Consider the following 26,452-nt stretch of genomic DNA (forward strand, 5'->3'; position numbering starts at 1 on the left):
AGTTAGAACCATCTTTACAATTCTTATTCATTTCATAATATAACAACTGGAGAACAAAAAAAGAAAAAGTGGCACAGCAATGAAATAAACAATTCTGAAATCGATATTTTTCATTTCTCTATATATGTAAGGGAATCCATACATATACTTACTAGAAAAGCGACTAACAACACAACATAATCAACAAGTAATTGTTGCAATTTGCACAAACTCTTTGGTATTTTTGTTTGACAAAAAAAAAGATAGAAAAGAAATAATACAAGAGTCTTGAAATAATAAAATAATAAGAATAGAGCCAGATAAAGATGATATTGTCATCATAATGGTGGTGATTTTCATGCAGGAAGGATATTTGCTTTGGGTCTTTGGTTATATCCTTCTATTTGTCAGTATAGAGACCAGCCTTTTTTCTTGCTTTTTTTTCTTCTTTTCTTTTCTTTACTTTACTTTCTTCTTCTTCTTCTTCTTTTTTTTTCCCTTTTGTTCTTTCTCTCTTTCCAACATGGACTGTTTTACAGTTAGTTCATTTGAGACTTGAGAGCCTTTGAAAGTCATAAACCAGGTCCCTCTGGTCCTCCCCCATTAGAAGAAGAAAAAAGAGAAAGAATAAAAAAAAAAGGAGTAAACTATAGTAATAGATGGTTTTGTTGGCCTCTCTCCTTGAAAAGAACTTGACCAGAGCTAGGCTTCAAGTACTAATAATGATGTCCGTAAGGAATTTCCTTTGTTTGTCTTAAAATTTTGCTTCTACCCATGATGATCCTGGTTGTCAGGGTCAGGCCAGAATGAGGAGTACTTCAACCATTCAGCTTCTTGTGGGTTTGTAATGGATGATTCCTGCCCAAAAAAAAAAAACACCCATGTTTTAAAAAAAAATTAAAAACAACCACCGCCTAGACTTAGGGTTTTTTTTTTTAACCACAAAAATTTCACCTATTATATAAACACAACAAATGAAGAAGCTGCCTTTTCTTTGTCCTCTCTCTCCCACTCCACAATCAAATTGTTTGTTTGCTGTATCTATCATAGGCTACACATATGATAATAAGGATTTTCATGCATATGTTGCTATCATTCACTCTTACAAGTCTCCTTTCCTTTCCCATGAACCCAACCAAAAGAATGTTATCACTGACTACCTCTTTTCTTTGCTTTTTACACTTTTTTTCCATGCTGAGATGATTTCCAGGATTTACAGCTCTTCTCAAAAACATATATTCAAATTAGACATAACAAAGGAGGTGTAGGGAAAGTGGCGTAGGCTTTAGTTTTCCAACTACTTTTTCTTTTTTTGTCCTAAAGAGAAATATAAAAGAAGATTCTATTTTGTTTTCAGGATTTGATTTAATTTGAAGGCTTCATGGTTTCACATTCTAATATATTTGATTTAATCTTTCTAATTGAATCTTATGACAATGATAAAGGAGAATTAAGGAATTATTGTTCATTTCAAGAGGCAGTTTATGTTTTAATTAAATTTCCCATGAAGAAAAAGCTGTGCACTCTATTCAACAACACTTTATTGTAGTGTGATAGCTACGTGCATTTCTTTAGAGGATGCTGAATGCCATGCTAAACTCTCTGATCAAAACATGAAAAACAAAAAAGGAAAAAGAGATAAAGAGAAAAAGAAAAGAAACTATGGTCGTTTCTCTCTTTATTCATATATATATATTACTAAAGGATTTGGTATATGTATTCTCTTCTTTTTATCCTTTTTTTTTAATAAAAACTATCCTTCCCACACTTTTTCTTTCTTTCTTCCTTTCTACCATTTGCTTAGTTGGTATTATGAAAAACAATGTTCATGGATTTCAGGGTCAAAAAGTTCATACTCACTTCTTTGATATCAGATGAAGTGCAACCCATTATTAGTTCCTCCAAACCTGATACAGACCTTCCTCCCAGTTTATAATGTTGCTGCTGCTGTTGTTGTTGCTGCTGTTGTTGATGCAGCTGCTGCTGCTGCTGCTGCATTTTATACAATTCAACTATATATTATGAACAAAAAAGGATTTAAAAGTGAAAAAAGGCTGTCCATTGTTCCCAACTTAGCTGACACATGGCTAAAAAAGTAGCATGACTACATTGAGTCTGCCACTACCTACACCCCTCAAGAAACCAGTGAGTCAGTTTCATGGTCGAGTTGCTTCCATATATTCATTTATATTTAAGGTCTCATTTAATTAAAAAAACAATAAACGAAAGTTGGGGGAAAAAACCTTCAGCTTAATAAGTACCGTACTTAATATGTAAATGTGGCATGCATGTGTAAAACACTGTGTCATTTTGTTCCTGCTGAGTACATAGACATTATATCAGAAACTGGAATTTTTTTTAAAATAAAATAAAATACCACTTAAAATTGTGGTTTCTAGAGAAAGTTATTGATTACAATGAATTATGCATAAAATTTATTGTTCACACACAAAGTGAGCTTGTTTAAAATATTGATGGATTATTATATCGAGGGAGAATTTATGGAGTCTAATTTGAGTGACAAAGATATACACAGTTATATACATTACCTGGAAACTTTCATTTTGAAGCATTATTCTGGAGACATGAAAGGAGTCCTCGTCGAGAATGATAGAAGTGTGATGGAGGGGAGGTGGGGTTATAATGGTGGAGATGGGATGTGAAGGCCTGCTTATGTGGAAGGCCGTCGTAGCTATCTGATGATGTGCGTGATGCTGATGATGTTGCTGTTGCTGTTGTTGCTGCTGCTGGTGCTGCTGCTGTTGCTGATGATGATCATGTGCCATATGATGTGGCCGTGGATGCTCGGGTATCTCTTCGCAAGTGCCTTGAACTGGAGCTTCCCTCGCTGCCGAAGCTTCTCCGACCCCCACCTGCAAAATACATCCCCCGGAACCATTTTCAAACACAACCATTTTCCATTGCTTTATTCAAGTTTTTCTATAGTTTTACTCTCGGTTTAAATATTGGTCCTATTGGTGGATTAACAAAGTTTTGTTTAGATAAAGAAGTGAGGTCCATATAGATATTTCATGTCGTATATCAAATTAATTTCCATTGTTTGTTTTTGACTTAGAACTTGTAAGTTGATAGATATTATACAACATTTTTGCATAAAATTACAAGGAATAAAGGTCGATGTCAGTTTATGCTTTTATTTCATGGTCGATGATGAATGTTAAAAGTAGTGGTCATATGAAAAGTTTTTGGAAGCTGTAGTGGGAAGGAAACACAATGCATAAATTGACATTATAATAATATGAACAAAATTCTACCTCATCGAAGCTTTTCCTGAATGGGGTGAAACTGAAATGATCAGATTTTAACTGTTGGATATCCATGGCACCGGCGGCATAACTCGATAAAGCAGCGGCAACCCCAGCTCCGGTAACTTCATCTCTGAGAGGGATTACTTCCTTTGAAGAACAACTCCCACTGCCACTGTCTCTTCGGCTATTAGGATCATTGGCATTGCTTACTTCAACCGCCGTTGCAGTTCGATCCGACCAGTTGCACTGCCTCGGTTGAGTCTGATAAAATATCTTCGACACCACAAGCTCCCCTTCTTTCTCTTCCTCGTGTTGACCCAGATGGTATTGGTGCATCACCCAATTGGTCTTTTCGGGTTTTCGGTTCTTGCCGAAATTGGTGTAAAGAACAAGGATTTTCTTGCACCCTTTTTGTTTACCATTCAACATCACCGGCCTTGTCTTGCCGGTTTTATGCCACCTGGTTTCTCCGCCTTGTAAGTCACATTCGGTTTGTATTTTCCTTCTTTTTCTTGTCCCGGTAGTGTAGGCCTTTGATGGTCTGTGGAAGAAATGCCTGCTCAACCCATCTGTGGTCACTCCTGCAAGTAATGTAATAAAAATCAAAGTTAGGTTCACTTAGGTGCAACAAACAATATGAAACAATGTATATATATTTATGCATGTATAGTTATAATATAATATATATATATGTATGTATGTGTGTATAGTGAGCTACCTGGGAGTTTCTCAGGATGGGTATAACAAATCCCATCTTCACCTTCAATAGTAGGGATAAACTCATCAATCAAAGGGTGAGACTTCATGTCTTTGGCTTCAACTTTAGCTTCAAGGTGTTCTATCAGTTCTTGATCTGTGGGATCAAATTTCACTCCAGCTGGCAAACCTAACCAGTCCTGCAATTTTTCATACAAGTTTAAACTTTTTTTTTCTTTAAAAAGGGAAAAAGAAGGCGGCTTTAATAAAAAAATCCTGGTGTTGAAGCAAAGAATATGTTAAAGAGTGATTGGGTACCGGCTTTCCTTCAAGCTTGTGACCGCAGCCAGGGCAGTGCTTGGATCCGCACAGCTGATGCTCTTCAAGCTTTGCATCGATGAGATCAGAGCTGCTGACAGAACCCAAATTACTCTTATTCATTGCTTCTTTAATTCTCCTTTGTTTTGTTGTGGCAGATGCTTCAAGCACTTAAAATCTTGTATCAGATCACCAACTTCATACACCAGCCAACTACTCATATCCCAGTTATAGCTTTCTCTATATAACAGAAACCATAAAAGCTGTTTTGAGATCTGATATTCCTTAAACTAGAGGGAAAAAAACACAGAAAAAGACAAATAATTAAACAGTGATGGGTCTGAATAAAAAAGTAGTTTGGTTTCCTAGTGAACAAAATGATTGAAGAAGAAGAAGAAGAAGACAGTGGGATTTTTATCATCAACCAAAGGTGGTATATAACCAAAAACAAGAAATTTGAGGAAAACCCAGATGAGAAGTATGGTTCAAAAGAAGATATTTTTCATGTACTGTGAAGGAAGAATAGAGGAAGAAAAGAGAGAGAGAAAACTGTGACACAGTGGGATAGAGAGGATTATAAAGAAACCTGCTTTAACCAAATGGAAAAAAACACACACCAGAATTCCCTCACATAGCCTTTACTTTAACTGAATCCCCCAAGTGAGCAAAAAGGAAAAGCAGCCTGCCCCTTCCTAATAACACCTACACACTCCACCTTTAACCCTTTGCTAATTTAAGTGAGCTCATGTAGCTAGGCGGTTTAAGAGAGAGAAACCAAGCCAAACAAATATAGAAAAAAATAAAAGAATAAAATAAAAACACCACCCCCCAGTTGGCTGTTTTAATGCATATTTTTGGGTGCTTTTCTTCCTTCTCTAAAGCTTAAGGCCTCCCACACCTTTGTTTTTTATTTTTATTTTGAAGGTGTTGCTTGACTGCTAAAGCAAAATAAAGGAAGAAACGGTCTTCACAGCTGTTACTTAAGGCACACATCCAAAAGCATGGCAAACCCTATCTGTATCTCTATACTTAAAATATACATCATCTTTTTAACCCCTCCTACAATTAAATAAATTAATATTTTTATTCATATATGTATGTATAGGTATATATAAAAGTAAGCCATGATGTTAGACGTGGCACTGAAAAAACTTTGAGTAACGAAGACGATATACGGGAAAATTACAGTGTTTTCTTTCTTTCTTTCTTTCTTTTTTGGTTTTTCATAATATTTGTGAGTACTTAATTAAGAGATTAGAGTGAGACCATATCATGAAAAAAAGGGGCAAAAAATCTTTATGTTTATAGAAGGCGAGATTGTGGAAAGATATATAGCGTTAGAAGAGAAGGGGGGGGGAATAAAACGAACTCACATGGGTATAGAGATGGAGTTGTGATGATTATTCTTTTCGCCATTAGTGTTGCAGAGAGAGAAAGAAAGAAAGAAAGAAAGAGATGGAGAGAGAAAGAGGAGAATTACGGAGTTGCTTGATATACAAGGCAAATGAGCAGTGTGTACTCGATGGACCACCACCACCCCTCATTACTATATTTAAATCATATACTTTAATCTTATTCATATACATACAGATATATATATATATATTGCTTGCAATTCATACATATATTTATATAAAAGAAGAAAAGGAAAAAAAAACGTGTAGGAAGTAAAAGATTCAAGTTTTAAAGGTAATGGATTTTTTTTTAGTTTAAATTTCGTAGGGAGAGAATATAATTAGAAAAAAAACTGTTCTTAATTTATAAGTTTGACTTAATTCAACTCTGAATTTAATCTATATTTAATGGGAATTTCAAATGAAAAAATAAAGTTTTGTGGAAATAACTAGGAAACTAATTTTTATGGAAAAAAGGAAATTAATTATTTTTTTATTAACGAAATTTCTTTTTTTGTTATTATTAAAAAGCATAGTAATTTATTTAATCTTTCAATATTATAAAAAAAAAGTCATTTTAACGTCTATTTATTCTTTTTATCTTTTGAATTTTCGTTGCTCGTCAAATCATCTCAAAAGAGATGAAAAAGTTAATATCTATTAACTTTGCTGATATAGCAGTCCACGTGTATGCCACGTAAGCAATTTAATTAAGTTTTTAAAATTTAAAAATATTTTTTATAATTTTAATATTTTAAAATATTTTTTAATTTTAAAAATTAATTAATTGCTATGTGACATCATCATGGCAATTTAATGTATACTAAGTCAATAAATTAAGATAATAGATGTTAATTTCTCCATCTATTTTGAGGTGATTTGACAAACAATGCAAGTTCAAAGGGTAAAAGAGATAAAAAAACTTAAATAGAAAATTAAAATGAATTTTTCATAAAGTTGAAGGACTAAATAAGTAAGCTAAATTGTCTAAATATACCTTTTTTTTGTTAATTGGCAAAATAGACCCTTTTTTTAAAAAAAATTTAAGGAAATAGGTCAGTTTTGGAGAGAGATTGTATGAAAGAGCGTCTAGCTGGGCGTGCTTTCTGTATAGATGGCAAAAAAGCGCGTCCAGTTGGATGCGTTTTTCCTTTAAGCACATTTTTTTACTTTATTTAATATAATTAATTTCTTCAGTTAGATAGTTAAATAAAAGTGGTTTTGTCTTTAAGTCTTATGTTCAATTCTTTTGCCACTCACATTTGTATTTTTTTATTTCATATTGTTTAAGTTTTTTATTATACTTAATTAATATTTTTAACTCTCTTGATCAAATGGTCAGATAATAATAATTTTATCTTTGAGTCCTATGTTCAATTTCTCCTCTTCTAAACACATTTGTAATTTTTATTTCAAGTTTTTTTTAATTTTTAATTAATAAATGTATTATTTTCAAAAGTTTTATTTTTAATTCATCTTTTTAATTAATAACTCTTTTATTTATAAAATCAAATAATTATTAAAAATATAATTATTTTTAGTAAATATAATTTTTAAATATGTAATATTTATTTTTCAATTCATATAATGAGTAAAATTTTAGTATTATATATTTTTGTATGTGTATTTAAAATATTTCACATATAAACATAATGATATTTGAAATAAATAATTAAAATATTTTAAATATAAAAATATTTGAAATATCATACCCACAATGTAGATGAAAAAAATTAGATTTGAAATATTTTACATATAAAATAATAATTATATTTGAAATAACTATTTCATTTTAATACTATTAGAAATTACGATACCCACAAAATACGTGGAAAAAATAAATATTTGACATATAAATATTACATATGAAGAAAAATATATCAAAAAATTAGTTGATGTTTATATTATATATAAAGGAGTTATATTAATTTCAAATATTTTTGACATAATGATATATGTAAAGTATATATTTTTATTATATAATACATATTTATTATTTAATTTTATGAATAAAAGAGATATTAATTAAAAAGATGAATTAAAAATAAAAAAAATTGAAAACAATATATTTATTAATAAAAAAAGAAGAAGCTTGAAACAACATGAAATAAAAATTAAAAATGTGTTTAAAAGAGGGGGAATTGAACTTGAGACTTAAAGATAAAATCAATATCATCTAACCATTTAACCAAGGGAGCTAATATGTTAAAAATAAAAAGCTTAAAAAAATGAAATAAAAAATACAAATGTGAGTGGTAGAGAAATTGAACCCAGGACTCAAGGATAAGACCATTAATATTTAACCATCTAAAATTAAAGAAACTGATTATATTAAAAATGTAAAAAGAAAAATGCAACTTAAAGAGAAAACGTGTCCAGCTGAACAAACTTTTCTAGTACTTGTTTCTAAATTTTATTTTAAAAATGATTTATTTAAACAATTAAAAATGAGACATATATGTAATAATTATTCTTCATTTGAAATTTTTGTTTATTTTGGTATGAAAAATACGAGTCTCTTATTTATTTGTTTGTTTAATTAAATAGAAGTTATAAAAGAGATGGCTATAAGTGAGAGTTTAGAGTGGTAATTAAGGTTGTAAAGTAGAAAAGAGAGATGATGGTTTATAACATTCATGTTTTTTTGGGTTTAGTCAAGGACGAAATCATTCCTTCCCCTAAACAGTGAATGATGATGGACCCAATTTTATGTTTGCAATTCATTCATTGCTTCTTTCTCTCATTCTTATTTTTATTTTTTACTATTTTTTTAAAAGAATACATATTTTAGGTAATTATTTTATATATTGTTATTAGTGTAAAAATTTAAGTTTAGAATGTTGTTAGTTAATTTTTAATGGAAATTGAAATTTTTATGACATTTTCACAGTGGCTAAGGTGTTTTTGGCTCCCATTAAGTTTCTTGTCGGCTAAATTTTAGATTTGTTGGCAACAGTATTATTGTTAATGCAAAAATATGTAAGTTTGAGCAGAAGTGAATCTAAAGGGGTTAGCAGGGGCCTTGGCCTCCCCAAAAAGTGATTTTTTTTAATTTAATCCTATAAATTGATAAATTTTAAATTAATATAGCGAAATTGTACTTTGCCTCCCCAAATAAAAAAATTTTCAATTCAGTTCTATTATAAATAAAGAAATTATAAATTAATATATAGTAAAATTTCACTTTAGCCTCATAAAAATAAAATAAAAAATTTTCTATTTAGTCCCTTCAAAAATGATGAAATTATGAATTAATACATAATAAACTTATATTTTGATCTATGAAAAAATTATAATTAAACTCCGACCCCTACTAAAAGAAATTCAGATTCGCCCCTGAGTTCAGGTGTACTAAGGTGAGTTTATCTTTCTATTTAAGAGTTGAAAATAATTATGAATAATTTCAAACATTGTATAAAAAAATAAACGATATTCTCTAGGAGTGAAACTTGGTGTTGTTGGGTGGATGCAAAACGACTTTTAATGAGGAAAGAAAGTGTGGAGTAAGCACAATCATTTACAAACAATGTTGGAAGCGTAATGAAAAAAAATTACTAGCTGAGATACTAATTTTATTTCACACAAATAACTTACAATACAACTATATTTTGATTCTATACTAGTTGCTGCTAGTTTAAAACTCTCATTTTTTTTTTCTTTCTTTTTCTTCTTAACACTCACTCACTTTTCTTTTCTTTTTTATCTCAACATCCACTCACTTTTTTTTAGCTGCGATTATACTAACTCATAAACCATATTTATAGACTTATTAAATCGATTTAAAGTGTTGCCGCCACAATCCATTCTTATCATTTAAGCTTCATGAAATCCAGTTGCTTATTGATGATGCTTATGCATTTGCTTAAGGTTGCCACTTTGCAATTATTTTGAAGCCACGTTTTGCAGAAACGTATAAAAGCTTGCTCTTGTTTTTATGTTTTTTCTGACTTTAACATTCCCCCTCAAACCGATCTTACATTCCAAGCTTTTCTTTGAGTTTGTGGAATATGTCCGCTTTCAATGACTTCGTAAAAATGACTATCAATTGATCTTCTATTCTGTAGTAGACTAACTCCACATTTTTATTCTTCACTTACTCTTGAATAAAATGATACTTTGTATCGATATGCTTGCTTCGACTATGAGATATTGGATTCTTTGCAAGAGATATTGTGGACTTGTTGACAACATAAATTGTAATTGGATTTTCATGTATAATAGATAATTCACCCAAAATATTCTTCAACCAAGTTGCTTGACACGTTCATGTTGTAACTGTTGAGAAATATGTCCATATTGTAGTAAACATGTAATTATTTTCTATTTATTTGAACGATGAATAAATAAATAAAGTTAATTTCACATTTCACTATTATGTCTTTTGTATTTCTGTCTTTTATATTTTGCATATATAGTGAAATTGTGGCAAGCAAAAATTAGCTCATTGATTGTCTAAGTTCAAATTGAAGATAAATGGCATTGTAAGAATGTTTACATTGCGAGAAAGGCAACTTACTTCAGTAGATAATCTAAACAAGTCGTAATCCTGTAAAAGAATCAAAGTGGGTATTTGATTCAAATAATGAGAATGATTATTATGTCATCTACAATTCCAATTGAGGAGATGGCTAGTCTTGGCTATCGGAGCAGTTGACTCCACGGGTAGAGACGTAGATGTATTCATTAGTAGAATGATATATTGGACTAAACCTAAGATGAATTAATTCTGAATCTGTTTGTGAATTAATTCACTTATGACGTTAATGGTGTGATTTATCTAAATCCTAAGATAGTCATTGACCATGCATATGCAACTCATGTGCTTTGATATAAATGAAGGCTTATGCTATAAAGATGATTGAGCCTATAGCCGGTGTGTTGGGTACATAACTTGTATATGGCATGGCGTTACTAGCAACAATGGAATTCATAACTCAATTAAAGAGTTAATGATATCCTCTCATTGGTATTGTGTGGATTGATAAATATGGAACGTGGCCACGGGTTACTTGTTCTCGAACGGACAATTTATCACAGTCATTTGTTAATAGTGATAATATTAATCATTAAGAAGATACAATGGTGACAATGAGATCAAATAGGATTGCATTGAGTGAACGGATTTAACTTAAAGAAATTAAAAATATCATATGAGGGTAACACACACATGACGAGGTGAGGGTAACACACACATGACGAGGTCATTGGACAAAGCAGTTGGATGAATTGCTTTCGTAAAGATTATACAATAAGGAGTTTTCAATCATGGTACTTCTTGTAGATTGACTCCATGAATAAAGTAATTGTGAATTATCGGAACGATACTGGACATAATTGCAATTACTAAGTCTAATTGTATGTCTGATTGGTCCATCTGTTAGCTCAACAAAAGCTCGATTGGACTGTATTTGAATCAGAAGAAAATTCTATGACTTTGAAAATAATTTAATTAAGTTGATTTATTTTATGTGAAATTAAATTAGGTGGTCATGAAAATTGTTTAACTAGATAATTGATTGAAGAATTTTCTTGAAAAATTAATTTGGAAAATTTAAGTGATTTTTGAGAAAGTTAATTTTGATCAAGTAAAATTGAATTAACCAAATTAATTAAAATTAATATGATATTTTTGGAAATTAACTTTCAAGTCAAACAATTGACCCAATGTGTAATTAAACTTGAAAATTAGACATGAGATCATAAATTGGGCTTGGGAGCCAAAAACCAAGACTAAGACCTAAAAATTGGTTGAACCAAGCCCGATATGTGAAATCGAGCCGACGGTCCAACTAGTGGCTAGACTAGACCAGTCGGATTGTCATTGACCCAGACCAAACCGGCTTGAGGTGCCGTAAAGATGTTGCACCTACATCACCAGACACGGAGGTTCCGGCGGTTGCGATTGCCGCGTTCCAATGGTTGGCGGCGGTTGGTCTTCGGTGGTTGAACAGTGGAAGAGTTACACTCCTACTAGGACTCTACCAAAGAATTTGATTTCAGATTAACTGTTTCAAAAATAATATTATTTTAATAGTTTAATATTAAATTTAATTTCATACTTATCTTAGTAGTATTCTATTATTTTAATAAGATTTAATATTGAATTAATATAATATTTATCATTGTTGAACTCTCTAAACTCTCCCTATATAAAGAGAGCCTTGGGTCATTATTTTTCACACACTTGAATTCAAGATAAAGTTGTAAAGAGAAAATTCTCTAAAGAGATTATTTCAGAAAATTTTTAGAACTATTTTTCTGATTTGCAACTTAACCCAAAAATTTAAAGAAATTACGAAATTACCTCATTGGTAATTTTTGTGAATTTTTTTCTGATTTAAAGCGAATCCACATTTGGCATATCTGAGCTTAAGAATAGCAGAGAAAATTACTCGATCGAAGTGCTTATCTTAGATGAATCGAAAAGGTACAATTTTGATTAAGTGTTTATTACTTTAGATATCACAACCAAGATATTATTTTAGAAAAAAAATTTAAAACTCTGTTTTCCCTAAATTTATTTTTCGCTGCGTTTTTCAAACTTGTATTTTCCAACAGTAACAACCATGTATTCTGCTTCACACATTGAGATGGCTATTGTTTGTTACTTTTTCGATGACCATGAAAATGTCGCGAAGCCAATATGGAATAAATATCGGAATGTGCTTTTACAATCATCCAAATCACCACCATAATCACTATCTGAATAACCAACCAATTTTGAACTTTGTGAGTGTGTATAAAATAAACCATGATCAATCGTACCTTTGATGTATCTCAAAATTCTCTTTGCTGCAATCAAGTGATCTTGTTTTGGCTTCTCTATGTATCTGCTAACTATTCCCACTGCGTACATGATGTTTGGCCTAGTGATAGTCAAGTACCTTAAACTTCTAATGATATTTTTAAACAACATTGGATTTATCGGCTCTCTAAATGAATCAACACTTAATTTCATGCCTGGTTCTGCTCGTGTGGCTACCAATTACAATTTTTCATTCCGAATTTTTTAAAAATCTATTTTGCGTACTTCTTTTAAGACATAAATATTTCATCTTTCATTTGTTTCACTTTGACTTTAAGAAAGTATGACATTTCACCAATATTTATCATTTCAAATTCTTTAGTCATAGCTTTTTTAAAGTAATTGAACATACTTGGATTGTTTCCTGTGAAAATCAATCATCCATGTATAAGCACGCGATCATGATGTCGCCAAATTCATTTTTCTTCGTATATAGGGCGCGCATGCTCGTATGGGCTTTTCATAAACTTGTTCTTTTGAAAGTATTCATCTATTCTTGTGTTCTATTCTTTCGGGGCTTGCTTCAGCCCATATAAAGCTTTCTTCAAGCAATAAACTTTGTCTTCTTGTCCTTGTTTGCTATATCTAGGTGATTGTTCAATGTAGACTTCTTCTTCTAGGTATCCATTAAGGAATGTTGACTTCACGTCCATCTGATAAATCTTCCATTTATTTTGTGCTGCAATTGTCGTGAGAAGCCTTATAGTGTCAATTCTGGCTACCAGAGTAAATACTTCATCATAGTCCACTCCATATATTTGCTTGTAGCCTTTTGCAACTAGTCTTGCTTTATATTTCTCCACTTTTCGTTCTTTGTTGGTCTTCGTCTTATTGACTCAAAATGGACTATGTCTTTCTAGTAGACTTGTTAACTCCCACATGCCATTTCTTTTTATTGTTGTAATCTCTTCATCCATTGCCTTCTTTCATTTGCATCTTCATATGTTATTGGATCACGTTCTGACATAAAGCAGAATGAAGAATAATCGACTGTTATTTTTATGGGTTATATGATATTATAAACATCGTGTATACTACGCATTCTTGCATGTGCTTCCTCTAAGTTACTGGTACATCTGTTAATTGGTGATGATGATGATGTTGTAGGAGTTGTTGCAACAAGACTTCGTGGAAGGCTTTGATCATCACCTTATTCTTAATTGATAAAGTCGTCATCTTTTTCATCACTGAAAAATAATCCTTTTTCTTTCTTCTTCGTTCCATCTCTAGTAATCAGCTTCATCAAATTCAACATCTCTTGAAATAATAACTATCTTGGTGAGAGGGTTGTATAACCTATATGCCTTACTTCTTTTTTCATAACAAATGAAAATATATTTTACTCATTTATTGTCGAGCTTTTTTCTCATCTGGTCAGAAACATGAGCATATGTAATGTATCTAAAAATCTTAAGATGTCTAACTCTTGGCTTTTGATTACTCCGGGCTTCATTTGACGTCTTGTATTTCACACTTTTTGTTGGACACTGTTTCAACAAATAAACAACACATTGAACAACTTCGACACAAAAAGTTCTTGGTAAATGCTTATTGTTTGTTTCCATTTCAAGAATAGTGCAATTCTTTCTTTTAACGACTCCATTTTATTGTGTCCTGTACGCAGTTGTCAACTGGTGAATAATATATGCTCCTTCCAAAAGCTTTCAAATAGCTTTGAAGTATACTCATCACCTCTATCAGTTCTGAGTATCTTAATATAATGTCCACTCTATTTTTCTACCACAGCTTTGAACTCGACAAACTTGTCAAATGCTTCTGATTTTGTTTTAAAAATATATATCCAACTTTTTCTACTAAAAATCATCAATAAAAGTAAAATAGCATCTATTCTCACCAAGTTATGGTTTATCAAAAGGACCTACATGTCAGAGTACACAATCTCCAATGGTCTCCTAGCTCGTCGAGATTTTCTAACTTCAAAACTCTATCTATGTTGTTTTCCTTTAATGCAAACTTCAAATAGTTGATCAGTAGGATTAATTTTTGGCAATCCATTTATCATCTTCTCTTTTAACAATAGCTTTAGGCCAGAAAATCCAAGATGCCCGAACCTTAAATGCCACAACCATGAATCATCTTTTATTGTATTCTTCATACACTTCACTTCTCCAGATTCAATATCAATAGTAAACAGACGATTACGTGTCATATCAACTTGGGCAATTAATTCACCACTCTTATTTTTTAGAATGAGCGTGCAATTCTTCATATGTACTTTATATCTTTATTTTAGAAGTCGTTCAAGGCTAATGTTGTTGTTTTTCAAAGTTGGTACATAATAAACATCTGATATGTACTTCTTCTCTCCGTTCTTTTGTGTAATAGTAACTTTGCCTTTACCTTTGATTGTGGCGTATGATTCATCTCCAAGTGTTACTTGCCTGTGAATATTCTCGTCCAACTCTGAAAATAAGTCTTTTCAACCACACATGTGATTGTTGGCGTAATTATCAAGATACCAAATGTTTTTACTTGATTTTTCACTTTCTCTATAAGTGAGGAATACACTGGACTCTGCATTTTCTTCTTCTTTAGCTACTGCTACATGATTTCTCTCTTCCAGCTTGGGAGTTTATCTACACTCATAACTAAATGGTTATATTTATTGCAATTATAACATTGTATCTGAGATTTATTTCCTTGTTGAAATCTACCTCTTCCTCAACCTCGGCCTCAAACTCCTCGTCCACGACTTGATGTCTGATATTCTTCAATTGTTTAGCCTCTACCATATGATTGATTGCCTCGTCCACCTCTATTTTTGCCTCTATATCCTCAATGATATCCTCAATGATTGCTTGTACCCTGTCCAGAACTATTGCTAGCTCCATTTTCATTGAATGACAACTTGCTTTGCAAGACTTTCTCCAAATTTTCAGTATCATCATTTTGTTTCATTTTATGCTCATGGGCTTGGAGAGAACTCACAAGTTCATCAATTGATATTTGTGACAGATCTTTTGATTCTTTAATGGCAACTACCACATAATCAAATTTGTGTGTTAATGACCGCAATTTTTTTCCATTACTCTTACGTCATCAAATGTTTCTCTATTCCTTTTCATTTCATTTACCACCACTTTCACTCAAGTGACATAATCATCAACACTTTCTGAAAGTTTCATTTTCAACTTCTCAAATTTGACTTTAAGGGTTTGTAAGCGTACTTTTTTGGCCTTTTTCCACTCCTTAAAAGGATTTTTGCAAAATTCCCCATGCTTCCTTGGATGTTTTCGCATCAAAATTTTTTAAATGTCAATTCATTAATACCTTGGAAAATAAAGAACAATGCCCTCTTATCATTTTTACAAGCTTTTCAATACTTTTTTCTTCATTTGTCAAAGTTGTTTCGACAGCTACATTTTCGGGCTCGAGATATCCTTCTTCAACAACGTCCCAATAGTCTTGAGAGCTGAGCAAAGCCTTCATTTGGATGCTCCAATTGTCATAATTTATCTTTGTTAATTTTGGAATTTGCGGTTGAATCATGTTTGCCATCGTGACGTTGACACGAATCTAACTCTGATACCACTTGTTGGAAGCATAATGAAAAAAAATACTAACTGAGATACTAATTTTTTTACACACAAGTAACTCATAATACAACTATCTTTTGATTCTATACTAACTGCTGCTAGTTTAAAACTCTCACTCTTTTTCTTTCTTTTTCTTCTCAACACTCGCTCACTTTTTCTTCTTTTTTTTTCTCAACATTCACTCACTTTTTTCAGCTGCTATTATACTAACTCATAAACCATATTTATAGATTTATTAAACCGACTTAAAGTGTTCCCGCCACAATCCATTCTTATCACTTAAGCTTCATGAAATCTGACTGTTTATTGATGATGCTTATCCATTTGCTTAAGGTTGCCACTTTGCAATTATTTTGAAGCCACGTTTTGTAGAAACATACAAAAGCTTGCTCTTGTCTTCATGTTTTTGCTGACTTTGAAAGTCAATTTGACTTTAACAAACAGGATAGTTCTTTCGTTCAAGCAGGTGAAGGGACAATCTTTATAGACGCACAAGATGTGTTCTTCAGAGTCGGATTGGTTTGAGTGAGTTTGAGCGATATTAAGCTTGTATGAGGCAGCTCATAGGCTTATCGAAAATTATGTTTTCTTTGACCGATATATGACCTATGATGTTGTTCCTAGTTGTATTGCTGATATTATCTAATAATATGCAAATTTAAAAAAAAAAACACTCTAAATAGACTTGTGTGAAGGTTTTTTTACGCCATTATCAGTCAACAAGATAATAGTTGTTTTTTTTTATATAATTTAGAAAAATAAGGTTAGGAGAAAAAGAAAGAAAGTGGCCAGATAAAATTCAAGGAAAGCTTAGAATAGGTTTTCCTTTTTGTCCCAAATTAAATTTCAATAGAAAGAATTAGATTATCCTTTATCAGTAGCTTGGGTTTTCAATAATTAGGATATTTTTCTTAAAAATACATAATAATTTTTATGATCATATAATTATTTTTTAGTGTAAAATTTATGTTGTCATTTTATTTCTCAAAGTTTGACCTTAATCAGAAAAAATAATCATTTCAAGGTTATTGTAATTAGAAAGGGGTGGTAGGGTTGTTAGGCAGAAGAGAAGGCGACATTGTACGGTTAGTAATCAACTAGGTACAGTGCAGTATGAATGTTTAATTAATTAAGATGATTATAAAAAAAGAAAAACAGTGCAACTTTATTAATTAAATTAGGTTGACATTCCTATATGCCTATGTCCCACTTTCAAATTTTCTTTTTGACATTAATAATACATATAAAAGAGGCCAAATATTGTTGAGAATCCATCTTTTATAATTCAGACATTTCTAAAGTGACTCTCTTTAGATTGATTAGAGTCCCAACTTCCTTTTCTTTTCTCTTCGGTAGTAACTAGAAAAGGAGAAGTCCATTGTTCAAACAACATTAAACCTTTCTTTTGCTATTTTATTTTGCATAAGTAAAATTTTTTTTTTGTTATTTTTCTCATGCGCCTTTATATATTCAAGTAGATTTGAATCTATAGAAACCTATGGCAACAAAACTAAATTTTTTTTGCATTTGAAAATGTGAGTTCGAATACATAAATGTATATCGATTACAAAACATTGAGAATGCTAAAAGGAAGATATTTCTAGATTATACGCATTCATGACAAACGAGTCAAGCTATTTTACAACAGACAATAGCACTTTAAGTGAGTGAAGAATGAAAAAAGAAAAAAAAGGAAAAGAAATACCTTCCAAGGAAAAAACTTGTAAACAAACAAGTTTGAAAATTAAAGAAAGGATATTAGCTGCTGCTTACCAACCTCGTTTGTTTTCACAAGAATGGAATACTGCCACAAGTGTGTTAGTATCATTTGTCGCCAATAAATAAATAAAAAAAGAATTCTCCGTTCCATAAGGAAGATTCCGCCAGTGGAGTCGGGTTTTTAAGATGTTAGGTTCATCTAATTTCGGCCCTAATTGCTTTTATTTTGTTCCAATCCAATTTCATGTTTATGGTGCTTTCCACCCTTCTTTCTTCACAACTTCCTCACCTTTCTTATTTCATTTTTGGGAATTAGAAAGGATTAAGCCAGTGTATGAACTACATTAATCACAAACTTATGCAAAACAGAGTTTTTGTCCCATCTATTGATAATAAATCTAGGGATTTATGAATAGTACAAAACTAAACTATTTGGGTTAAGACTTAAAATTTTAAATTTTAATAAATACAATAACTAAAACAACTAATTCTAAAAGTATAGGGACTAAAATTGACCAAATTAAAATGACTAAATTCACAAGTTACACATAGTACAGGATACTACTAGCAGAATTTGACCAAAAAAATTCCAGTCAAAATGTATGTTATCTAAGGATCATTGGTAGAAGTTGTGGGTAATAGGCAAACCATAAGTGTAAAAGAACATGGACTTTTATCCCCAACCATGACCGAGGTCATGAAATTCAGCAGAAAACATGGGAGTCCCCCATTGTTTTCAGTCTTCAGAAGCAATGTCACTATAATATGTTCCTTGCCTGGGTAGGGGGATAAGCAATTTTTTGTTAACAATGAAAGCACCTAAACTCCCTATTTTCAAACTTGAGGAAAAAATGCTTGTCGAGTTTAACACAGGAAAGCAATTTTGATTTTCACTTGAACTTAGAGCTAACTGAATAGTAGCTTGGGACATCGATGGCTGCAAAATGTGAACAAAACCAACAAGTTAATCTAAAATGTGTTCCAATAAAAGAACTGAACCCAGTGTTTCGAGTTAACATAAACTGAGAACTACCAACACACCAACAAAGGAAAGATATTGAAGTCTATGAGAAGCAACTTACTAGCAGTGTCATAGCCCTTGCAATAAAGGAAAGATAAGAACCTTGTAAACAGCCATACCTCTCACCATATGTCGAGACTTGCTTAGAGATGTCTTCTGAAGCAACCATCTGCAGAAAACATCTCATAAGTAAACGGCAATTTTTGGCCATTGAGCATGAATCATAATCGAAGGTGTCTACAATAAAAAAGAGAAAGAAAATATAATACTCCGGATTCTAAATTCATCAAGATGGCAGACTTGATTGATTGTTTATCACGATCTAGATATTTCCAGTCAACTGCAAAGAACATCATGAAGAGCATTTCAATAACAAGCCATTGAGTGAATGTTGCTGCAAAGAAAATAATTGCAAAAATAAAGAGCAGCCAACCTTGTCCAGGTGTTGCAACAGAAAAAAGCTCCTTGATAGCAACATTAATGGCAGTTGGTACAAAATGAGAACACTGAGTCAAAAAACATATCAAGAGTAGTACTATTATACGGAAATTATCAGAAGATGACTACATAATAATTGGAAATTTGGAATAATTAAGGATCAAGGAAAAAAAAAAGAGTAACAGGAAGGTAACAAATATGCAGGAAAAACTTCAGCTAAAAAACTTTTCAAATGCAGGCCATTTAACCATGCATATTACTAGCATTAGCAACAGAAGAGATGACTTGCATGAAAATCAGCTAGCAATGATTTGGAGATGCCAATTGCCATCTAAGAAGAAGTTTGCAATTCATTAAAAATTTAGGCACAGGAAGAACTACAACATAATTCAGCTATGCCAGTATGACTATTACAAGACAACATCATTTTACATGGAAGATGCCAACATGAATCTCCCACGGATGTCATGAATCTTGACCTTTTACTGTGCAAGAAATTTCATAATTCAAATCTACCAAAGGAAATATGAACTCCAAAATCCTGCTGTCCCATAACACCATCAAACCTGACCACAATACATAACTGACCTATAATTTTGACCACATCTACAGTGCCAAAGGAAACAGAAAACAAAGACAAAAAGAAAGGAAAGAACCTAAAAGACCAATAGATAGGAAAAATATCCCTTCCCAACAATTCAAAGAGAAAAACAATAAAAGTTAAGATATCAACTTGAGTTCCTGCTACATAAAAACATAAGGGGGCTGGACAAGATAGAGATAGAAATAGAGAAATTCATAAGAATCAGTTATGAAAGTTTAAGAGCAGACTTACAGTGGTAGCTTGCATTCCAATATGCCACTATGATTGTAAATGCTGATAATGACTGAACTTTTGGATACTCATCCAAGATTTGCTCTTAATATAACCAATACACTTTCATGCTGACTGGATCAAATTAAATAAAATAGTAAAGACACTAAGTGTATAATTGCAAAAGAAGTTTGTAAATAAAGAGATACACAAAAATACAGAATTATCTCCTCATTTATCGTTGTTTTTCTTCTCTTTTCTTTCTCTTTTCCTTTCCTCTTTATTTCTCAAGGCAGCAGCCATTCCTGGCAGCAACCTCCCTATTTTGGTTTTTTTTCTCCTCTCTCGAAATTCAGACATTTAATCTGAAATTGCACAAAACTACTTAGCACAAAAACAGGAAGATTAAGACTTACCTGTTCATTGACCTCTCAATCCAAGAAAACAGGGTTTCTTACACAGTCAATCAGGAACATATGTCCTTAATGCATCAAAGGTATATCCAAACTGCTCCTAAGAAACTGCAACAATCACATTACCACCAATTGCCTCTACTTCCTTCACAATACACAAATGACCGCAACTAGTTGTGCTCTTGAAGGCCATATGCTCAAGAAGCTGTGAGACCCCAAATGAGGCTGGTGACTTTTAGATTGAACCACAGTCAAGATATAATCCTATAGATGCTGCAGGATTCTGCCTGGCATATTTTAAAGTCATTTGGCAGAGTTGTAATCTTAGTTGTACCAGGTTCAACATGATCGTGTAATAAACGAGGTAAGGCAACACCTGGTAGGGTAAAATCTAGTGAAGGTATGGACTTGGACTGACTTCCAGAAAGTCAACTTAAGAAGCCACCTAGAGAAGCTGTTGCAGCAACGACACTTGAACTTGCAAACTTTGAAAGTACTCTATGGTATGTGAGACGCTATACTAGCATTATCATTCACAACATAGCACATTCCCAAGCAGTCACATCATCAATAGATGAAAAAGTTTACGAGGTGAATCACAACTGAAGAATCAATTTTAAAAATGCAAATAAAACAGCTTAACATCAATACCCTATTACAATGACTAACTTCAAGTAACATCCCTATTGAAACTGATATTTCTTAACTTCTTGGAGTTTTAAAAAGAAATTGTTCCTGAACAAATAAAATGATTATAAATGAAACAAACAGAAGAGGAAAATAGCATAAAGAAAAGCAAAGATATTTGGCAGGCCACCACCCTCATAACTGTAGCTAGAGCTAGAGGAAGCTGCCAAGAAATGGCCAAACCATTTGGTTTAGGTATAAGTTAGGCTATAGACAAACACATTTTTACAAACGTCTTTTGCCACACAGGTTAAACTGTTTGCTATATTTTTTTCACCTATTATTAGCAGCTTACTAAGCAATTAATTGGATAAAATTATATCTTAGAAGTTTTCCCACTCTTTCTTTAAGCAGTTCAAGCAAAAAGCATAGCAAATCTCTCCAATGTATAGACAGGTCAAGGATTGATCCTAGGAATTCCAACAGAAGAGAAAAGATCTAAAAGGAAATACACCACAAGCTGTGATCCTTGAAGCTTAGACCAAAAGACTGCTTATATCAAACTTCTTTTGTAGGAAGACCAAAAATAGGGAATGTGGCAAAGCTAAACAATCCACGCCTGGCATAGGTTGCTTCATGACAAACATAGCGACATTTAGATATTATTAGTAAGTGAATTAATTAAGTGCTTTATATGAATCAGGATTAGGGGGGGGTGAATCTAGCTCACAACTCTCTTTTTGTTTCTTAATCCTTACAGAAATTTACATTTCAGGACGTGTAATTTTTTTTCGCAGTTCGTACCTCTAACAGGGTTTTCCACTAGCGGTGGCTTCTTTAGAATTAATAAATTTGAATTATAAAGAAAAAGAAGTTAATAAAGCTAACAGTCTTCTGCAATATATAAATTTGTTTTCAAACTGGAATTCTATTATTCTGGCCACCAAAACATTCATGAGAAGCGTATAATCTTGAACTAAACGAAGCAGAGGTTCATAAGCTTTGAAGAACTTCAATTCTTAACCAAGAAAAGATAAGTACATTTTTCAAATAAGAAATGAGAGTAAAAGCTATGCATAGTAAGTGAATGAAAGAACAGATGTTTTGACTGAAATCGAAAGCAATCGCAGAATGAAGGATAATAATTAAAGAAGAATCAAATTGAAGCAGCTTAATAATATTCCAGAATCCAGATAGGAGACCAAATTGAATCGTCAGCAATAGCGAATCAGGGGTTTGCTGAATCACTGAACTAACCTTGAGAGCTCGGAGGCGAGAAGCCGCGGTTCGGTACAATATGATCGGGTGGTCACTGAGGGGCCGTACGGAAGCGTTTCAAGCGTCATTTGGTTTGGTGAGACTGGTTTTGAGCGTTCGACTGTTTCGGTATTGAGGAGTCTGGTAAAACGACGTATGGAAGGTGAGAGAATTAATCAGTGTTATTAATGGTGAATACCCTGATTGCAAGTAAAATTTTAGTACACAATGAAACTGTCTTTAGATGAATTATTAAAATTGTCTATCGGAAACTTCGGGAATGCTCCTGGAAGCCGAAGGAGGCTGTTTGGAAGAAACCTTGAAAGTTTCAAAAACGGTTTAGATTTTTTTTAGGGGGTTAAATTACACCAACAGAATTCGTAGATGACTAACACTCATTCATGTTTTAATTCAATCACTTTTAACTTTTAAAAAATTTATAAAACAGTCACTACCATTACGGACCTAATAGAAAGCGATTACAGACCTAATAGAAAGCGAGGTGGTCCATTAACACATTTTGGTGGCAAGTTAACTTGCCATGTTGACGTTTCATGTGAAATCGATGAAAAAAAAAACTCAAATCTAAAAAAAAAAAAAACAATAGAAAATTTCTTTTTTCTGTGTGTTGAGTGTTTTTCTTTTTCACCTTATTTGCTTTCTCTGTCTTATCACTTTGAATTGAAAGAAAAAGACAGTAAAAAGAAATTGAAACCAAATTTAAAATTTAGAAACTGGAAAAATACTAAAAACTTGTATCTTTCTCTCTTTCTCCTGCTTTATTCTTCTTATTGTCCTTCAATATTTGTTTTTTTGTTTTGGTTATTTATGTATTTTTATGGACCAAAAATAGGTAAAGATGGCTTTTTTTTTTTGTGATTTAGTATTTTAGGAAGAAGTTTATTTGTGGGACAAAGTTTAGCCTTCGAAAAATTAGTGAAGTATATATTTAGTTATACAAGTGTTGGCGGTGCAAGTGGTGGTGGTCAGAGCATTTGTTGTCGGTGCTGCTAGTTTATTTGTGGGATCGGTTGTATTGGGTCCGTTGGAGACTTTGAGAGGGATTTTACAGTCTCTTCTTCTGTTATTAGGTTTCTTTTTTCATTTTCTTCTTAAATTTAATGGGTTTCCACTGTGGATATCCAAACTGGCCACGTCACCTATCCCATTAGGTCTGTAACGGAAACTATTAGTAGGTGACCAATTTGTCACTTTTCGGTAATGTTAGTGACTGTTTTGCTAGTTTTTGAAAGTTGAGTGACTGAATTGAAACTAGATTGATTGTTTTGTCAGCTACCCCGAAGTTGAGTGACTGTTGATATGATTTACCCTTTTTTTTTCTTCTTCTTTTTTGGATTTCGATCAAGCAAAGGTTGCTTATTGACATGGCAATTTGGAACCTTTGAATTTGGAAATTTGAATTTTAAAAATAATGTAATTGAGTAATTATTTTAGAGTTGTTTGGATCCGATCAGATTGGTTAGATCGGAATTCAATTAATGGATTGATTTGAAAAAAATTTTTAAATTGGTTAGAGGGAAAATTGGTACGAACCAAATGAACCGACCATTGAACTACAATTTTTTTTAAAAAAACAATATTTTTTATTAATTTTTTAATCGAACAAATTAAATTGATAAACTAATAGCTTGAACCAGTTTGATCATCAGTCTACTTTAGAAAACATTGAATCATATATAATTATAACATTTACAATTATTTCATTAAATTAATGGATTTGTTAAAAGTTGGTATTTAATGATAATTTTAGAACTCTTACACTGTGTTTGGTTCGCCGTATTACCCAATCCATTACGCCCCGATTACGTGCATATTACATTACGCCCCTATTTCGGCGTTTGGTTTGCTGTAATAGGTATTACGCGCGTAATCGGTTACGCCCCTAATCCCCAAATTCCCGTGTTTTCCAATCCCTTCCCAAATCGCTGTATTAGCTATTACTTCCGGCCTCCCTCCCCATCTCTCTGTTTTACCCTCCCTCCCTACCCGACCCTCTCCTCTTCCGTCCTAATCATTTTCTCCTCCCATTTCCCACTGCTTCCGTTGATTATTCTGTCCTCAGAAAAAGCTTCCATCTCATCTGGAAACAGATTCATCTGAAACTAGTAGCATTCAGGACGAGCCAGAAGTGTCTGAGCTCATTCCTCCACCAGGAAAGATTCAAAGAGGTCTGCATCATGAAGCTGAGGATGCTGATTCTAGGGATGTTACAGTGATGGAAGTGGGAAGCTCTAGTGTAGTGTCAAACGCGAGACCAAGGAGAAAATTTATTCAGAGAGCTGGGTTGGGCAACCAGGAGACTCTGGCCAGTCCATCTGTTACTTTGGCATCTCAAAGTACTTCCCAGGCATCTCGTTCCAACACAAGCAAGTATGGTTTGAGAAATCTAAGATGTAGCTCTATTTCTCATGTTGTCCTGACGGGTTGTTCGTCCTCAGATTCAAGCCTTAGCAAAAAGAAAGACATGGTAAAAAAGAGGAACTCTGATGAAGAGGCTAGTTCCTCAGCCAGGGGGAATAAGTTGAGTGGGTCATCTTTGGAGGGGCGAAACAACAGTTCTGGCCATGGTGTTTCTATTTCTGATTCAAGACGAGCCAGGAATTGGCCTCCTAACAGGGACAGCACTGTCGCTTCTTCAGTTAGGACTCGGAGGTCAAACAGTAGTTATGTTAGAGGCAGACCTCCTAACCAAACAAATGGAAATAGTTTAAGTTTGAACCAGTCCTCCGTAGTCATGTCGCTAGTTCCTCAATCTGATATACCTAACGATTTGAATGCTCCTGTTTCCACAGAAACTGTCTCCACTCTTGTTAGTCCTTATAGTCAAGCAGGTAGTATAAGTGAGGGTTTGCACAGTATCATGCAGTCTAGTCCTTCAGAAGTTGGCGTTAACCGCACCTTAGTGAACCAAGATAGCTTCCGGCACTACAATATGGATGGTATTGCAGAGGTATATTAACAGTATATCTCAGCCTGCAGTCCTAGCTCAGATTTAGAACTTTCTCATTTTTCATTGTTTCTTTGTTGCAATTAGCTTTTACCCATTAATATGTCTCAAATCATCTGTTCCATGTTTATGCAGGTATTATTAGCACTTCAGAGGATCGAACAAGATGAAGAGTTGACATATGAGGTACCTAGTCTCGAACCATCGTGCTTTGCCTGGTTCTTTTGCTGATTTCTGTTCCTGTGTTGCAGCAATTACTTGTTCTAGAGACCAGCTTGTTCCTTAATGGCCTAGACTTTTATGACCAGCATAGAGACATGAGACTGGATATAGATAATATGTCATATGAGGTTTGTTTTTGTTTTGCTATGTCAGTGCTAAGTATATATGTTTTATTTTCCGGGTTACATGCTTGTTAAAGTTGAACCACACCGTAAGCTTTATGCTGCTATCATGACAGGAATTACTAGCTCTAGAAGAGAGGATGGGTAATGTGAGCATTGGGCTATCGGAAGAAGCATTGTCGAAATGCCTCAAAAAAAGCATCTATGACACGGCATCTTCGGAGTTTGCAAATGTGAGCTATGAGGGTGAAAAGGATGATGTAAAATGCAGCATATGTCAGGTACTTTTCCTTTATTACTTTCCACTATCATGCTTTTTCATTTCTTCTACTCATCTATGTATGGAATGGGATGATTTTGCACATTTGCAGGAAGAGTACGTGAATGGAGATGAAGTAGGGAGGTTGCAGTGCGAGCATAGGTATCACGTGGCATGCGTACAGCAGTGGCTGCGGGTGAAGAACTGGTGCCCTATCTGCAAAGCATCAGCAGAGAAGCCACACAATCTTCTTCATTCACCTCATGATTGAGCAACAGCCAAAGAAAGAAGGCAAAGAGGCTCTTCTTCTTTTGTACAAAAGAAGAGCCACAAATTGATGGCTCTTCTTTTGTACAAATATGATTAAATTATTTATTATTGATATTAATCTTATTAAAATTTAAATAACAATAACAATAATAATTTACCAAAACAAATTTATGCTAATTATTAAGAATTTTATTAAATTATATATTTTAATTAAAATATATTTAATAATAATTATGTTTAAATATGATTAAATTATTTATTATTGATAATAATAATCTTATTAAAATTTAAATAACAATAACAA

The 26,452-nt window shown here is 32.8% G+C and overlaps 3 protein-coding genes across 13 annotated transcripts; 1 reads left to right on the forward strand and 2 right to left on the reverse strand.

Annotated features, from left to right (window-relative positions):
* Positions 1-80: 80 nt before the first annotated feature.
* LOC107962703 (NAC domain-containing protein 75) lies at positions 81-5,653 on the reverse strand. Of its 6 annotated transcripts, none has more exons than XM_041115242.1 (7): positions 5,636-5,653; positions 4,263-4,502; positions 3,967-4,144; positions 3,255-3,829; positions 2,529-2,852; positions 1,840-1,971; positions 81-837 (listed from the first exon to the last, which is right to left on the reverse strand). In XM_041115242.1, the coding sequence occupies exons 2-7, from the start codon at positions 4,383-4,385 to the stop codon at positions 748-750; spliced, it is 1,422 nt and encodes a 473-aa protein (XP_040971176.1). In that variant the 5' UTR covers positions 4,386-4,502; positions 5,636-5,653; the 3' UTR covers positions 81-747. The 6 variants fall into 6 exon arrangements, with proteins under 6 accessions (XP_040971176.1, XP_040971177.1, XP_016754673.1 ...); XM_041115243.1 differs by lacking the exon at positions 5,636-5,653 and adding an exon at positions 4,880-5,335 and having other exon boundaries at positions 1,840-1,968; XM_016899184.2 differs by lacking the exon at positions 5,636-5,653 and adding an exon at positions 4,880-5,334.
* A 12,572-nt stretch (positions 5,654-18,225) lies between these two features.
* Positions 18,226-23,053, reverse strand: LOC107962702 (mitochondrial-processing peptidase subunit alpha). Of its 6 annotated transcripts, none has more exons than XM_041115248.1 (6): positions 22,308-22,962; positions 20,032-20,145; positions 19,192-19,264; positions 19,028-19,098; positions 18,878-18,927; positions 18,226-18,674 (listed from the first exon to the last, which is right to left on the reverse strand). In XM_041115248.1, the coding sequence occupies exons 2-6, from the start codon at positions 20,044-20,046 to the stop codon at positions 18,644-18,646; spliced, it is 240 nt and encodes a 79-aa protein (XP_040971182.1). In that variant the 5' UTR covers positions 20,047-20,145; positions 22,308-22,962; the 3' UTR covers positions 18,226-18,643. The 6 variants fall into 6 exon arrangements, with proteins under 6 accessions (XP_040971182.1, XP_040971181.1, XP_016754671.1 ...); XM_041115247.1 differs by having other exon boundaries at positions 18,820-18,927; positions 19,192-19,222; positions 22,308-22,945; XM_016899182.2 differs by having other exon boundaries at positions 18,820-18,927; positions 22,308-22,941.
* A 1,325-nt stretch (positions 23,054-24,378) lies between these two features.
* LOC107962701 (E3 ubiquitin-protein ligase MBR2) lies at positions 24,379-26,174 on the forward strand (the record flags this gene model as incomplete). The annotated part of the gene is made up of 5 exons (XM_016899178.2): positions 24,379-25,278; positions 25,411-25,461; positions 25,527-25,625; positions 25,736-25,900; positions 25,991-26,174. Coding segments are annotated over 5 exons (1,374 nt in total), but the record flags the coding sequence as incomplete, so codon positions are not given.
* Positions 26,175-26,452: the final 278 nt, after the last annotated feature.

This window comes from Gossypium hirsutum, chromosome A06 (assembly GCF_007990345.1).
Source record: "Gossypium hirsutum isolate 1008001.06 chromosome A06, Gossypium_hirsutum_v2.1, whole genome shotgun sequence".
Lineage (NCBI taxonomy): Eukaryota > Viridiplantae > Streptophyta > Magnoliopsida > Malvales > Malvaceae > Gossypium > Gossypium hirsutum.

Bases quoted from the DNA above. Each gene is read 5' to 3' on its own strand.
- LOC107962702 (XM_016899180.2), bottom strand. The intron at 19,099-19,191 runs GTTGGCTGCTCT...TGTTCTTTGCAG, and splicing joins TGTTGCAACACCTGGACAAG to TTGACTGGAAATATCTAGAT. The intron at 18,675-18,819 runs GTAAGTTGCTTC...CACATTTTGCAG, and splicing joins CAAGGGCTATGACACTGCTA to CCATCGATGTCCCAAGCTAC.
- LOC107962703 (XM_041115242.1), bottom strand. From the start codon at position 4,385: ATGAATAAGAGTAATTTGGGTTCTGTCAGCAGCTCTGATCTCATCGAT. The intron at 3,830-3,966 runs GTAGCTCACTAT...CATTACTTGCAG, and splicing joins CCATCCTGAGAAACTCCCAG to GAGTGACCACAGATGGGTTG. The intron at 838-1,839 runs GTGAGTATGAAC...TTTTTTGGGCAG, and splicing joins CTTCATCTGATATCAAAGAA to GAATCATCCATTACAAACCC.